The sequence below is a fragment of the Heterodontus francisci genome, chromosome 26 (assembly GCF_036365525.1).
Source record: "Heterodontus francisci isolate sHetFra1 chromosome 26, sHetFra1.hap1, whole genome shotgun sequence".
Classification (NCBI taxonomy): domain Eukaryota; kingdom Metazoa; phylum Chordata; class Chondrichthyes; order Heterodontiformes; family Heterodontidae; genus Heterodontus; species Heterodontus francisci.
In genome coordinates this window covers 53,525,828-53,542,538 of record NC_090396.1, presented here as the reverse complement: position 1 = coordinate 53,542,538, position 16,711 = coordinate 53,525,828, and the positions used below count along the sequence as shown (strand labels likewise).

The following is a 16,711-nucleotide window of genomic DNA, read 5'->3' as shown; positions in this document are numbered from 1 at the left end:
GGCTCGGTGTCAACTTTTGCTTTATAACAATCCTGTGAAGCACCTTGGGATATTTTCTTAGGTCAAAGGCACTATATAAATACAAGTTGTTGTTGTTGTAAAGCATTTTGGGAATTCCTAAAGTTGCTACAGAAATGGAAATCTTTCTTTTTCTTACCTAAGCAGTGAGCTACTTGTGCTATTAGCTGGGATTTTTTCTGGCCAATACGCTATTGCTGGCACTCGATGGCCACCTTCCCATGTAGTCTTTTTTGCTGAACTTCCACCTAAATCAAAAACAAAATTTATAAAAACTGTATTAACCAATATCACAGTTAGTGGACCAATATACTCCTGTATAACTTTTAGATTTACCAGGGTTGTACATTCCTTTCCTGAAAATCTGCAATTTGTTTCTCAGCAATTTTCTCTCTTCCTCCCCGAAGAAAACAGATCAGTTGCCAAGCAATTGTAAATTGGGGCTACAACCTCACTGATGCGTATGGCTTAACTACTCACCATGCATACTAACTCACCCACTGATAGGGAGTGTTCCGCACAGTCCCCAAAGCTCCTTCATGACACTGTTCCATTTGACTTACTCCTGCCATTAGGGCAGGCGTTGAGAGGGAACAGGAAGTTACAGTTCAATGTGTCACACAGTATCACTAAAGGGAAGCACTGAGCTGCTAAACATTAGACTTAAGTGCACACAGCATTAGTTTTAAGGTATAAAAATTTGGTGACACTGAAGTTCAGGTGTGTCCTGAGAGTTTGCTGTTGTGTTGAATAATATATCAACAAGTGACAGGAATGGGATCCTTGGTAGTGGAGCCAGAGCTAAGGGCAACAACCTCTGCTGAAGGGACTGACTCTCCCATTGGAGTAAAGCTCCTGGTTTGTATGGCGCAACAACTCACAGAGTTAGCTAAGTGACGGATGAATAAGGAATGTTGCTCAATCCTCAGGCTCCACTCATGAGATGAATGGAGCTTCATGGTACTATGCTAGTAGACGTTCTCTACAAAATATCTGATTCTAGGCTCCTTCTAATCAGCCATTTTAAAATATAAAACATAGAAATCAAGGGCTGAATTTTCAGGACCGATAGGAGCAGGCACTGAGGCAGCGGGCGTGGAATTTTGTGCTACCGGCCCAGCTTCATCTCACCCCTGGACCATTTTCCGATTCAACCTGTTACGATCAGGTGAGAAAGGTGTCTAGGGGTCTTTCTCAGCCTTCACCTGGTCTTGTTGTAACAGGGTTTTGTTTTTAAACACACTGTGTTTTGAGCTCCCCCTTGGTGAATCCTTGTTCACTGCTTTCCAATTATAAGGCAAAGAAATGAGCAGAAACAGGCTTTCTTAGATTTAAAGAAGAAAAGTGAAATTTATTAAAATTTAAACTCTAATTCAGTTAATGATTACGGATACACGCCATGCCCTACGCCGGCATGCATACGCAATACGCACATGCAATTAGGAACAGAAAAGCGAAGAAAAATAGAGAGGTTTGAGCAAATCTCTGAAGAGGGGTTTCTGTATCTGTGCTTCGAGCTCACTGTAGTCCTTGCTTGTAGGTAAATCTTGTTTTCACTGGGGCCCAGTATTCTTCTTAAACCTTGCTCACTGTAGGGGACTTTTCTCTCTAGGGGTTCATATGTCTCCAATGGATTCCAAAGCTGGTGAGAGTGAGATGAGAGCAGACAGGAGAAAGGTCTTTTCAGTCCAGGAGCAAACAGCTTTCTTGTCTTCAAAACGTCTGTGGCAAGTTCAAATTCAAAAAACTCAGGCTGCCCAGCAGGTTAGTCATGTGATTTGGGGGTGTGCCCACATCCGTTTGTGTATTCGGCCATCTTAGCAGTCAACCTGGACCACGATCTCCTCCACTCTCAACGTCTGGTAATCAAAAGTCCATTGTGGATTAAATTAGAGCAGGGAGTGGCCCCTTTGTCCTTTCTAAGTACTGTCTGTTACTATGCAAATATCTTTCCAGTCAAGGGCTTGGCAACCCCTTGCAATAGGCCTTATTTTCTTTCCAACAACAATTTTTTCAATTTAATGTCCATGTGGCGAAATATATGTGCCTCATTCTTGGCAGATGGGGGCCTGCATGACAAACCAATTAAAGGCCTATTGTCAGAACAAAGCAGCTGCCTGGAGGCAACCTCCCAGCAGCAGACTGAGGTGGGGGGCAACACTCAAGGCAGGCTTAGAGGCCCTCCTTGCCTGCCTGGATTCTGTTGCAGCTGCAGACCACCCTGTGAAGGGACTCCCCCTCCACAATGATGGCCCAGCTGCTGAGGGCATTTTAAATTTTAAAAAGTTGGTGAGATGGCACCTCCATCTTGGGGCTCCCTCTCCCTCACTTCCTTGAAAAGGCATCCTGCTGCTGCTTCCAAGCTGCAGGGTCTCCTATGGGCTCTCCAGCTTCAAGAGCCCACCCATTGTCCTTAATCTGACGGCGAGCCTGCCCCCTGGCCATTAATTGGCCAAGTCGGGGAAAATCACAGGTGAATGACTGTTCTTCACATATTGTGGGATTTTGACCTCCATTTGAGCCTATCAGTGCCGTCTTGAAGCCCATGGTGAAAATCCTGCCCCAAGAAACAACAAACATCTGGATGTGTAGATATATTTCTGAATTAACATTTAAGATTATGCGACTTTTCACCTAACTCTACCTCACCTTCGTGAATAGCAGATTCTTCTTTCGTCAGTTGATTATCTGGTTATTACCTTTGTGTGTTTGCCATGCTCCCATAAATGGGCCAACAGTTCCAGAAAACTCGCATTTCTCAGACCAAGGACCATTGTCACCTGAATGGGAAACAGATTTAAAAAGTGATCATTAAAAGGTTTGTAGAATTGATAATGCTCAGTCACTAAAAGGTATTTGTAATAATACAGGTGGCTCAGAGGCAAAACACTGTGGTAAGATGCAAGCTTCTGTCTGTGATTTTTCATACAGTGAGTTGCCAATTGTAATCAAGCTTTCAATGGAAGATACAGAAGGAAGCTGGAAAAATAGAACGATCTTTACATCTCATTCTGTTATGGATTTGGTTACCTGCCAGTATGACTGGTGCCAAACTTATATGTGAATTCTTCCTATACCAATCACTGCCATTGTCTACTTTCACTACTGTTTTAATGATACTGTGACTCCAAATTTAAAAAATAAACATGACCACAGATGGAGGCATCTATTGATATAAACAAGACAGGAATAGCAAATCTGTTTGCACAGTTCCGAATGCTGAATCTGAATTATGGTGCTAGATCACCGTGTAGCAAACTGTAACATATTAAATGTTGTTTGCATCTTAATGAGAAAGATATGCTATTTGAAATATCTCACAAATTTGTTCTTATTAGAGGCTCATCATATTCTGGTTTGCATTCTTCTGTGTATATAATAGATCTTTAGCTATTTATTTATTTATTGATACAGCACTGAAACAGGCCCTTCGGCCCACCGAGTCTGTACCGACCATCAACCACCCATTTATACTAATCCTACACTAATCCCATATTCTTACCACGTCCCCACCTGTCCCTATATTCCCCTACCACCTACCTATACTAGGGGCAATTTATAATGGCCAATTCACCTATCAACCTGCAAGTCTTTGGCATGTGGGAGGAAACCGGAGCACCCGGCGAAAACCCACGCAGACACAGGGAGAACTTGCAAACTCCACACAGGCAGTACCCAGAATTGAACCCAGGTCGCTGGAGCTGTGGTGCTAACCACTGCGCCACTGTGCCGCCCCCTATGACCAGGCTAGATGCTTGCCACAAGTGTATATTTGTAACATGAGTAAGTGGTTGTAACACAGACGCTGGTCACTGTAGCTAAACAGAGAATCAACTTCCCCTTGGCTAGATTGTCACTCAGAATAGCTGTAAACAGCTATCATATGACTCCCCAAATGAGGTAAAGGCAGCATTTCCATAGCCATATAAATTTCAAAGTTCATCTCCATATTAAATATTTTAAATCAAATTTTGGTATATTACCCATTGGCAGGGTGTTCTGTCATTCCAAAGAACTGCACTAGGGAGAGTTAGGAAGTTTCTTGCACTTAAAGCTCCCACTTAGTAAATTCAAAATCTCAAACAGGCCGTATTTGGCGACCAGGTGCATTTTCACAGGGAGAGAGGAGAAATTGAAGTATCAGACATACTAAACCTCTTCTACATTCCTTATGGAATGTCACTGGCAGAAGCCTGTAAGCAGTTTCCTAGGCCACTATGTCGGCAGGAAAAATGCTAAATGAGGGAAACTATTGGTGCAGTAATAGAAGAAAATAAATTATAATAAAAGACCACTCCTTGTGTGTTTTAGGTGACATATTTTATTATTGTACATGTCTTCTTTGGCCTCCTTGTCTCGGAAGACAATGGGTAAGCGCCTGGAGGTGGTCAGTGGTTTGTGGAGCAGCGCCTGGAGTGGCTATAAAGGCCAATACTAGAGTGACAGACTCTTCCACAGGTGCTGCAGATAAAATTGGTTGTCAGAGCTGTTTCGCAGTTGGCTCTCCCCTTGCGCTTCTGTCTTTTTTTCCTGCATTTATACATGTGATTGTACATGTGGTTGAACAATATCCTACCACTGCCAGAAACTGACTTTACAAAATAGTTGAATTATGGAATTGCTAACAGACAAAAATTAAAAAAAACATACCCTATTTCTTCCTGTAACTATCTCTCACTTGTCTCCCACTTCCTAATCCTCCCTGTCGCACTTGCTCTGTTTTTGTTGACCTTCTATTTTTTCTGCCTCCCTTTATCTCCATATCCTTCTCTCACTTCTGTCTCTATAACGGGAGAAATTCCTGTTTTTGTGCAAATGATCAAAGTTCTGCAAGATGCTCGCTGCACAGTGGGCTTCCTGTGCAACTGCAACGACTAATTAAAGGGCTACATTCTTCTCTGTAAGACAAGAGGGGTTGAGAGCAGTCATATGCCTACAGGATGGAAGGTTCTTTCGCAGGGACACCAAGATTCACTGTGTGTGACATCATCCTGGTTGAAGTGAGAGGAAGGGGTAGTATCTGTTTTTGCAACAAAGTCCTCCCAGAACAGAAGCAGTCCAAGCAAGTCTGGCAGGCCATAGCTGAGGGAGTAAATACTGTCACCAATACCCATGGAAACTATTTGAAAATGCAGAAGATGGCACACCTGAGCAAAGGTGACAATATACAGCTTCCTACAGCTGCCTCCATTACACATAACACAGGGGTAATGTATGCAGTTTCACTTCCCTCAAAGAGCTGGCAGTGGATGATGGAACTTACTGTGTGCACTGCCAATAATTTTCTTACTATTGATTTAAATGGTTGGAAAATTGTGGGCAGCATTCACCTGTGGCTAGCTGAGATTCCCCATTTGCAATGTGGACTCAAAACTACTCCTAGAATCTTTCCTCATAAACTATTATTCTTTCACCGCTGCCCCATAGAAAGCACTCAGACAACTCAACAGTTAGCTGAATGATTACAATGCATGGACATCCTGTCGCAAAGCATGAACTGAAGCTGAAAGTGTTGTCACACCGAAATATTACAGGGACTTTGCACAGAAATTTCTGCTGACACAATCTAGCTGCATTTTGCGTTTTCATTTTTTTAAAATTCGTTCATGGGTTGTGGGTGTTGCTGGCTAGGCCAGCATTTATTGCCCATTCCTAATTGCCCTTGAGCTGAGTGGCTTGCTAGGTCATTTCAGAGGGCACTTAAGACTCAACCACGTTGCTGTGGGTATGAAGTCACATGTGGGCCAGACCTGGTAAGGATGGCAGACTTCCTTCCCTAAAGGACATTAGTGAACCAGATGGGTTTTTTTACAACAATCGACAATGGCTTCATGGTCACCACTAGTCTAGCATTTAATAACAGATTTATTAATTGAATTCGAATTTCACCATCTGCCATGGTGGGATTTGAACCCATGTCCCCAGAGAATTAGCCTGGGTCACTGCATTGCTAGTCCAGTGACATTACCACTATGCCACCCAAAAGAAGGTTAACGAAAGGTAAAGAGGGTGACTGTCATACTTCCAGGAATAGTCATTCCAAACTGTTTAAATTGCACATCTGAATCATTTCTGAAATCTTTCAAAAAAACGATGCAAGTCAATGAAGTTCTCATATTATCTATAATACTCAATTAGCATTTCTAATGCCAACAAATGTAAACTTTTGTGATTTGCAAAACTTATGATCTGAAATTTTTAATGCTGTTTGTATGAATTAGGGACCAAGAATGGGTCAAGCAAGTTTCCCTGAGGGATCCCTGCATGGGTATTGTCACGAGATGATTTAACATACATTCATTTATTATAATGTAATGCTTGCATCATCTGTGGAAACCAGAAACTCAGTTCAACGAATATGCTGCCAGAAGTGGCCAGCCTGAAGGAACTGGGCTCCCCTGTCCTTTTTGTTGAGAAAACCAAGTAAGGGGCCAAGAACCATATTGCAGGACACAAGAAAGGTTGAAAACAGAACACCAATTAAAGGATGTAGGAATATTGAGAGCTACTGCTCCAATTTGGTGTTGGATAATGACAAACATTACTTGTTTTTGAGTTGGGGAACTATAACATAAGAAGTAAACCAGTTTGCTTTGAAGATAAGTTAGTGAACAGACAGCAGTTTATTGTGATTGGGATGTTGCAACAGCTTCTCGTTCACTACGAGGTCTATGAGCTTTGACTCAAATGACAGTCGGGCTGTTGATCTGTAGTTATCAAGATCTGACTTTTATCTCTTGTAGATAAACATAAAGTTTGTTTTTTTCCATCTAAACAGGACAATATTGGTTGTTAGCAGCATTTATATAGATGGCCCACAGAATAGCTAGCTTCCTTGGCAGGCTTTTGAGAAACTGACATCTTAGCTATGGGGCCATGGCTCTTTTGGGATCCAGATATTGAAGGAAATGTACTTTTTGTGTCTCATTTCGATGTACAAGTTGGTTCTGCAGTTCATTAGGCTTTTGGAATCTCTCCTCAAGTTTCAGATACCTTTTCCACAAAAAGTCATTGCATTTTGTAGGAGAAGGGATATGGAACTGAACCTGATATTGGAAACATATTAAATTTAATTGCAATATTGAAGTATTTAGCATTTAAAAAGTACTTGAAATGTTTGAAAATTATACTTTTAATAAGAAACCCATGATTGCCTGATTATGAAAATGTTTGCTGTTACTTACTTAGCTTCAGCATTCATTTCAAGAGTAAAAAAAAATAAATGCAAAATACTGCAGATGCTGGAAATCTGTAAAAGAAAAACCAGAACGTGCTAGAAATACTCAGCAGGTCTGGCAGCATCTGTGGAGAGAGAAACAGAGTATTTCCAGCACTTTCTGTTTTTATTTAAAAAATGAGTTTTGATGAAAGGTTATTCACCTGAAACGTTAACTCTGTTTCTCTCTCCACAGGTGCTGCCAGACCTGCTAGGTATTTCCAGCACTTTTTGTTTTTATCTCAGATTCCCAACATTCACAGTATTTTTGCGCTTAAAAAAGGGGTAGTGAATGAGGCAGGTTTAAAAAAGAAAAAATATTTTTTTCAACAAGTCATTTGGTGCTAGTTGGTTTTCCACATTTTCATGTATACAGCATTAAAGTGTAAATTGGCATTGGACACAAAGTCAGGTATAATTTCATCCAAACTGTATTTGCCTGGCTCAGAATGATGGAATAGGTTGAATATACAAGAGCAGATATTCCAAGATGCCAGCCAAGACTGCAATTTGGAAATTACTTACAATGCATTCTTGAATATGACTGTTGGAGATGCGAAGTAGAGTACATGCTTTTTCTGCAAAGCAGTACAGAAACTATTGGAGGGCAACTTGTATAAATTTTAGTGAACAGTTAAGAGTACAATATAGGCAGGAGAAGCAGACCACCAATGTTCCTGCCCTACTGATGAATGGGGAATGGTATAGAAAACACAAGACAAAATAGAGAAACTTGCCAGTACCTTGAGTGAAAAACAAGATCAATATTAACTTTATTGGCTACCACTGTAAGATTTTAAAGTATCAGAATTATAATTCCATACCAGCAAACCACACAAGTGTGTTTTTATGAAAATCTGTATTAACGGCTTCCAGTATCTGCCCAATTACGTGGTCCAGCTCGCGTAGACCGTCTCCATATGGACCACGTTTGGAGGTGTTAGCAAATCGAGAATCGTACTGTAAAGGAACATGCATATGGGCTGGGGCAAAGTACAAGAAGAATGGATGTAAACTCTCCCTAAGAAAAACAGAACGGAAAAGTCAACAGGATCATGAGATAATAAAGATTTTTTTTAAAAAGGGCAATCTGATAATGTAGCAACTAAGGCCTTGATGACGTAGACAATCTGATTACACAGCAGGTTTGCCCAATGCTCAAATCAGCTTTATTACCTTTCAAACATCAGGTCAAATTAAGCTCAGACTGATGGTACAAAAACCTCTGATATCTTTTAATGGTCATTAGTTCCAGTATTTCTAAAATAAATGTGCTTCGGGGAGTCTCAAACAACTTCTTTGGTACGAAACAGAGATCAGATAACTCATTATAGATCTGGGATCAACTTCTGGAGCTTCCATTCTATATAACTCTTAAACAAGTTAATCCAATGAGTAGCTTAAATGTACAGACTATTCAGAAATATATATAACACTAAACAAGTTAATCCAATGAGTAGCTTAACTGTACAGACTATACAGAGAGACCAGATTTGATACCTGATTTCAATCAGGGCAGCAGCAAGGGCACTGTAATTTATCTCCGTGATCTTTGGGCTAGGAAGGGGAATATCACCTCAGGAAGTGTCCCCTCCCTTGACAATGAATGGAATATGGGCAATACTGAGAAAGAAGCTGCCCAGAAAAAAAGAATGATATTTAATCTAAAAGGGTCTCTGAGCCATTCTTTTCCAAATCCTCATTCCCAAAAGACCATAAGAAATAGGAGGAGTAGACCATATGGCCCATCAAGTTTGCTCTGCGATTCAATATGATCATGGCTAATCTTAGTCTTCAACTCCACTTTCCTGCTGATCCCCATATCCCTAATTCCCTGAGAGACCAAAAATCTGTCCATCTGAGTCTTCAATATATTCAATGATGGCACATCCACAACTCTCTGAGGTAGAGAATTCCAAAGATTCACAACCTTTTCAGCGAAGAAATTTCTCCTCATCTCAGTCCTAAATGATCGTCCCCTTATCCTGAAACTGTGCTCCCTTGTTCTAGATTCCCCAGCCAGGAGAAACAACACCTTAGCAAGTACCCTATCAAGCACCTTCATAATCTTGAATGTTTCAACAAGGTCACCTCTCATTCTTCTAAACTCCAGAGAATACAGACCAACTTACTCAGCCTCTCATCATAGGACAAGCTATTGACAATCTTTGCTGCACCGTCTCCAATGCAAGTATATCCTTCCTTAAACATGCAGACCAAAATTGCACACAGTATTTCAGGTGTGGTCTTATCAAAGCCCATACAATTGTAGCAATAATTCTTTATTCCTGTACTCCAATCCCCTTGTGATAAAAGACAACATGCCATTTGCTTTCTCAATTGCTTGCCGTACCTGTATGCTAATTCTTTGTGTTCCTTGTACAAGTACGCCCAAGTCTCCAGATCTGAACATCAGCATTTACAAGTTTCACGCCTTTTAAAAAATATTCTACTTTTCTACTCTTACTACCAAAATGAATAACCTCATACTTGTCTACATTATACTCCATCTGCCACCTTGTTGTCCACTCACTTAATCTGTCTATATCTCTTTGCAGCCTCTTAGTGTCCTCCTCACAGCTTGCATTACCGCCCAGCTTTGTATCATCAGCAAACTTAGATATATTACTATCTATATGTTTGCAAAGTCATTCCCTAAGTCCCTCAGTAACGTGGCCTTAAACTGGGTTAAATTATTAGTGAAGAAAAAGTGGGCAATTAATTACACTGCAATGCTATATGCAATTTTTACTCTGCACATTTAATAAGATCTTGAGTTTAATTTTTGCTTTGTGCACTTGCAAGCATTCAATCCTCCCTACGACACTGGACAGAACAGTTATTGCTGCAGTGTCCTGAATTGCCATCTTCTAAAAGGAAAATATGTTCACACACAACATACACAAAAGAGCACCAGCACCCTGACAAGTCTGGACATCAGGTGCGGGCAGGCTCAATTTTGGCTCTGTTGCCCATCCTTTCGCCATGTTAAAACTGAGTCTCGAAAAGCAATCACTTAGTTGGGGTGCAACTGACACCTGTTGAACTCTACCCCTAGAAGGGATAAAATTTAGAATAAAATAGATCTGCAAAATGGTTCTGTAAGGCAGATAAAATTTTGTAATCAAATTAAAACTTCTCCACCACGCACTCACTTTCTCCTTTTTCCTCATTGCTTGTGCCACATACCACCTCTGCTCTACTGGGCAGGCAGCTGACTTGAAACCAGCATTCGATCACCGCTACTGGAAGTGCCAGTGCATGCCTCAAGACAACCATAGCAGTATGCTGGTCCTGCATAGCACTGGACTACCTACACCAGTAGTATATCAGTATCATCACGATCTGAGATTACATTCATACACAGGGTAACTGCGCTTTTTATTTTCTTTTTGTATTAATGAACAGCAGCTAGGGGTGATTATTACACTTGGGTTAGGTTATTTGCATGAAATTGCAGTATTAGGTGTTGTCATCTTCTCTCCTCAATGAGCTACTGGCTCCCACTCACCTTGCCTTCTGGATAAATTGTATAGCCTGTTCTGCATATCTCTCTGACAAGCTGCTGAGATTGACCGGTTGCTCTACAATCCTTTGGTTTTCAAGGAGAGGCAGTGCTACATCTATAGTACACGGGTTGTGCTTGCAGCTAGACAGAAAGCAGAAAACACATGCTGGTTTAGATAAAAATATGAACAATTCAGGCAAGAGATTCAAAAAGATTTAAAATAAAAAACATTTACCACATAAACTTTGATAGTTACAAGGAAGAATTGTTTTTCAAAATGCCGTACAACGACGGCTTAGTCCCTTCGCTGACAAAGGTATCATCTCCATCTCCACCCTCCCTTCCCTCTCTAAAGTCCTTGAACATGTTGTCACCTCTCAAACCCCTGCCCATTTTTCCCAGAACCCCACGACTGAAACCCTCCAATCAAGTTTCTGCCCCATCCACGGTATCTAAACAGCTTTTATCATAGTCACAAATAACATCCTATGTGACTGTGACAAAGGTGAACTATCTGTCCTCATCCTTCTTTACCTGCCAGCAGCCTTTGACACAGTTGATCATGCCATCCTCCTCCAATGCCTCTCCACTGTCGTCCAGCTGGGTGGGATTGCACTCGCCTGGTTCTACTCTTATCTATCATAGCCACAGAATTACCTGCAGTGGCTTCTCTTCCTGCTCCTACATTGTTACCTCTGGTGTCCCCCAAGGATCTATCATTGTTCACCTCCAAGTTCTCATCAACATGCTGCCCTCAGCAACACTGAAACACCATCAGTCTCCACGTGTTTGCAGACAACACCCAGCTCTATCTCTCCACTACTTCCCTCGATCACTCCATTGAGTCTAATTTGTCAAGCTGCTTGTCAGATGTACTGTACTGAATGAGCAAAGATTTCCTCCAACTAAATATTGGAAAGATCGAAGCCATTATCTTTGGTCAATCTAAATGAGACATACAAGATTCTGAAAGGGCTTGATATGATAGAAGCTGAGGGATCGTTTCCACTGGTCAGGGAATCTAGAACACGGGGACACAGTCTCAGGATAAGAGGCCAATCATTCAGGACTGAGATGAGGAGAAATTACTACACTCAAAGGGTTGTGAATCTTTAGAATTCTCTCCCCCAGAGGATTGTGGATGCGCCATCATTGAATACATTTAAGGCTGGGATAGATAGATTTTTGGTCTTGCGGGGAATCAAGGGATATGGGGAGCGGGCAGGAAAGTGGAGTTGAAGCCCAAGATCAGCCATGATCGTATTGAATGGCGGAGCAGGCTTGATGGGCCATATGGTCTACTTCAGCTCCTATTTCTTGTGTTCATGTGTCCCTGCCACAAACTCCTTTCCATAGCCACTGACTCCGTGGGCAAGTTTTTCACTCAATCAAAATCCATCCACTTGTACAGAATTAGAATCAGACCCTATCTTTCTCCCAGGCAACTGTCTATAGCTGAATCAGACTATTTGCAACCTGAGTGTCATATTTGGCCTTCAGATGAGCTTTGGAGTACAGATCCACGCCATCACTAAGTCCGCCTATTTCCACCTCTGTAACATCGCCCAACTCCGCAGTGCTTTTGTTCTCCTGCTGGAACCCTTATCCCAACCCTTTGTTACCTCTAGACCTGATTATTCCAAGGCGCCCCTGGCTGGCCTCTCACATTCTACCCTCTGTAAACTTGAGGTCTTCCAAAACTCTCCTGTCCGTGTCCTAACTCGCACCAAGCCCTGTTCCCCCATCATCCCTGTGCTCACTGACCTATACTGGTTCCCAGTTAAGCAACACCTCGATTTTAAAATTCTCATCCTTGTTTTCAAATCCCTCCATGGCCTCATGCCTCCCTATCTCTGTAATCTTCTTCAGCCCCACAACCCTGTGAGATATCTACATTTCTCTAACCCTAGCTCTTGAACATGCCTGATTTTAACATTTGTGGTTGCACCTGCAGCTGCCAAGGCCCTAAGTTTTGCACTTCCTTCCCTAAACCTCTCCGTCTCTCCACCTCTTTCCACTTTTAAGCTGTTCCTTAAAACCTACCTCTTTGATCAAGCTTTGGATCATCTGCCCTAATATCTCTTTATGTGGACCGGTGTCCAATTTTATTTTATAATGCTCCTGTGAAGCCTTGGCATATTTTACAAAACTAAAAGGGCTATATAAATATAAGCTGTTATATAGATCAGAATATGTAGGATCATAGCTTCAAAATTTGCTTTCTCCTTAGAGGTAGCCAGTAAGAAACCACCTGACGCTTTCTACACATCAACTGGCACTCTGGTTGGTTTATGCATGTTGGGAGAAGGCTGACAATAATGATCACATGAACTCAATATTTCACTTTAACTTTTGTGGCTCTTGTAAGGCCCTACCTACTTCCCTGTAACTCCATTCTGAACATTTAAAAGTTATATTACTTCCTCATGGAATTGGCCAGAATCTTGCTAGCAGAATGGCACTCCAGTTTTGCATTTTCTTTGCAATCATGGACTTTATCAATTATATGGGAAAATTACACTGCAGTATAATGCAAAAACCCCATCTAAATATGACATTACACCAGCATGCTTCGCTGATAAACTAAATGAATTACACAAAATTCTAATGAACAAAATAAGGTTATAAGCAAATCAAAAAATCAATTTTTCACAATAACATGATTAATTTGTTGTACTGAATGTTTTTTGTTGGTTTTTTAGCCCCTTAATTTAAAGATTTTAATTGAAGGCCTCATCCTTTCCCAAAGCCTCAGCTTGGAATTGATACTTTTTTCCAGAGCAGTAACACTGATAGATGAAGAGAGCTCCTTCAGTCTGAGCATGAACAAAGTAAGCAATTTCTTAGTCATGTTTAAACTAGCCAAATTAGGAAATGTTTTTCTCTCAGTATCTCATCAAAATCTACTTGATTGGTTTTTAAAATGATTTGAGGAAATATTTCAAAAGCTTTAAATTTAGGGAAGCAGTAAGACTGTGTCAATGTATGTTATGTGAAATAGAGAGGAACAAATAATACAGTCTATGCTGATTACACAACTAATGCAGCTTTGGTTGGTGTTTTAATTATACAATGTAAACTGCAGAGTGTATCAAGACGAAAGACATACACAGTGGGCCCGATTTTAACTCACTCAAAACTCATTCAGAGTTAACATTGTGCCCAGTGTCTTCCTTCATCCTGTTTTTGCAAAACAATTGAGTTGAATTTTGAAAGAGTAAGCATTTAATGATCACCTGCATTTTACTGATAGAAAGTGTAAACTTTGTAATTACTAATATTTGAGACAATACACTACAGTGTGTAAAATTTTAGAAACTCAGTTTGGCAAGACATATCACAACATCTTAATTTTCCTCATCTCCTTCCCTACTCTTTTCAACCTAGTACTGTTCTACTCACCTTAGTTTTTCTCTACATATATTTTAGAAACATATATAAAAGTTTGAATGAATATAATTAGAATCACTGTCAAGTTAAACTATTGCTTTGGGACGTATTTTTTAAAATTATAATATACACCGATATACTTTCTGCAGTTCCTCTACAATAACATGCATTTACATAAATATGTCAGCCTTGGCTCAATGATAGCACTCTCACCTTTGAGTCAGAAGGTTGTCTCACTCCAGAGATTTAAGCATATAATCCAGGCTGACCCTTCAGTGCAGTACTGAGGCAGTGTTACACTGTCAGAGGTGCTGTCTTTCAGATAAGATGTTAAACTGAATCCCTATCTTCCCTGTCAGGTGGACACATAAGATCCCATGGCACTATTCGAAGAAGAGCAGGGGAGCTCTCCCAGTATCCTGGTCCAATATTTATCCCTCAACTAACATCACTAAAACAGATTATCTGATTATTATTCACTCGCAGAAGTGATGTTTCTTGTCTTCCATTGAACTGGATCAGATGCATTGATGTAGGTAATTTTGTAGGTGCAGAGAGTCCTGAAAATGCCCTTACAGTGCACATTCCATCAATGAAAAGGCAGTATATTGGAAGATACTCTAGAAAATGTCAGTGTGATTTTCCATATACTGTTTTTTTTTAAATACATAGTTGCGCCATGGATAAGCCAAGTAGATACACTGTTCTACAATAACAATGCAGAGGCAGCATATATCACTCAGTCACTACCAACGGGAAATTCAGATCAGTAGTGCCTGTTATTTGGGCATTACAGGTGGCGTTTTAAGTCCAAGATAGTGTCCTCAGTGCGTGCTGGACACCATATTGGTGAGGGGGGTTAATGTGCAGACAGTGAATGTCTGCTGGAAGTATGCAGAGCAAGTAAATCATCGTGCCAATCACAGAGCAATGCTGATTTGATGCCAGTGGTGCCACTTTGATGCTCGATGCTTCAGCTAACACCCTCTCTTAACCTCGCACAGCTGAACATGCATTCAGCAGCAGGAAGGCCCCCACCAGTGCTATCTAAAAGAATCATCAACTTTTTACAGGTTAGTTCTTGGTTGATTTCTTCTGGCTATTGCTTTGATTCTACAACTGTTTGGTGCTTTCTATAGTTGCTTAAAGTTGCCAAAGTCTACAGGGAGTGGTGTGGTAGATGCTGAAAGGGTGTTTGCTGACTTCAAGGCTTCTGCACAAACCAGCTGCTTCCAGACATGGTTGCACTGGTAACCATTCCTCTTGGAATACAGCATCCCTTGGAAAATGAACAGAGGCTACGGAAAACAGGACAAGCTGCTGGAGAAACAAGTAGGAGAAGGGGAATAAGAGCTCTCAGCAAGAGGCTATATCTGCCCTGGGTGTTCAGGGAGCATTACTCCTACATGAACCTTAGCAAGGAACATTATGTGCTTCCTCTTGGCTTCCCCACGGTGCAGATTGGTTCTAAATGATTGGCTCCTTTTCCTGACACTGTGCCCCAGTGTTTTAGATTCCCCGACCAGCGGAAACAATCTCTCAGTGTCTATCCTATCGAGCCCCTTCAAAATCTTGCGTGTTTCAATGAGATCATCTCCCATTCTTCTAAACTGCAGACATCAGAGGCCCAATTTACTTAGCCTCTCATCATAGGACAACCCCATCATCCCAGGGACCAATTTAGTGAACCTTTGCTGTACTGCCTCCAATGCAAGTATATCTCTTCTTAAATGTGGAGACCAGAACTACACACAGTACTCCAAATGTTGTCCTCACCAAAACCCTGTACAATTGGAGCAAGAAAGACAGGAGGCAACCTAGACAGTGCCTTTTGTCCGGGCTGTCCATGAGGAACTCATCCGAATGCAACGCCAGTAACTGCAATCTGAATTCCCCATTCACCAACAGTTCCACACCTTACCTTCCCTCTGTTACTGACCATCACAGTGTCTGCTTGGTCACAATGCAAAAATAAAAGTAATCACAAACTAAACATTCTAAACCAAGTTTATAACTCAAATCCTTCCATATTGCATACAAAAGTCAACTAATCACCCTTGTGCATTCCCTTAGTGCCAGTCTTCCATGTGCCTTTGCCTGTCCTAGTGCTCCTCCGCAGTGCTACCCCAGTGGCTGCAGCATGGCTGGTGAAAGGCTGCTGACTTTCAATGGAGGAGATTGATCGCTCTTGGCCTTGGAGGACAACTTCAAGCAGCTTTGGGCTGGTTGGTTTACAGCCAACAGAAAGGGCACAGTTAGGAGGAGGAATGCTGTCTTCCTGAGAGGACAGCAAGTTTGTGCTCCATGGAGCCACATCTCAGCAATCCTAGTAATCTATTCGAGGACAGATTGCTGGACTGCTGTGATACCCTGCAAGCCCCTTGCAAACTGCAATTCACAGTTATGAAGATAGCAGTCTTAACTTGCATGACTTGAGTCTCAGCTTCCTCTGCACCACTCAGATTTCTCGTGAAAGCTGCATGTGCTGCAATAGAACCTGATACATCAGCCTTTAGATGCTGCATCATGGTTGGGTCCACAACTATGCTACGGAGTTGGCCACCATTTCTGTGCTGGAA

General features: G+C 41.4%; 1 protein-coding gene across 2 annotated transcripts in view; it reads right to left on the bottom strand.

The window, feature by feature from the left end:
* Nucleotides 1–16,711, bottom strand: part of arsg (arylsulfatase G) — a 120,721-nt gene that overhangs the window by 51,937 nt on the left and 52,073 nt on the right. For both annotated transcript variants that reach the window (XM_068058250.1, XM_068058251.1), the window contains exons 7-10: nt 10,746–10,883; nt 8,059–8,255; nt 2,718–2,798; nt 158–266 (exon numbers count right to left, since the gene is read on the bottom strand). In XM_068058250.1, coding sequence (XP_067914351.1) covers nt 158–266; nt 2,718–2,798; nt 8,059–8,255; nt 10,746–10,883 — 525 coding nt within the window. The remainder of the gene's footprint in view (nt 1–157; nt 267–2,717; nt 2,799–8,058; nt 8,256–10,745; nt 10,884–16,711) is intronic.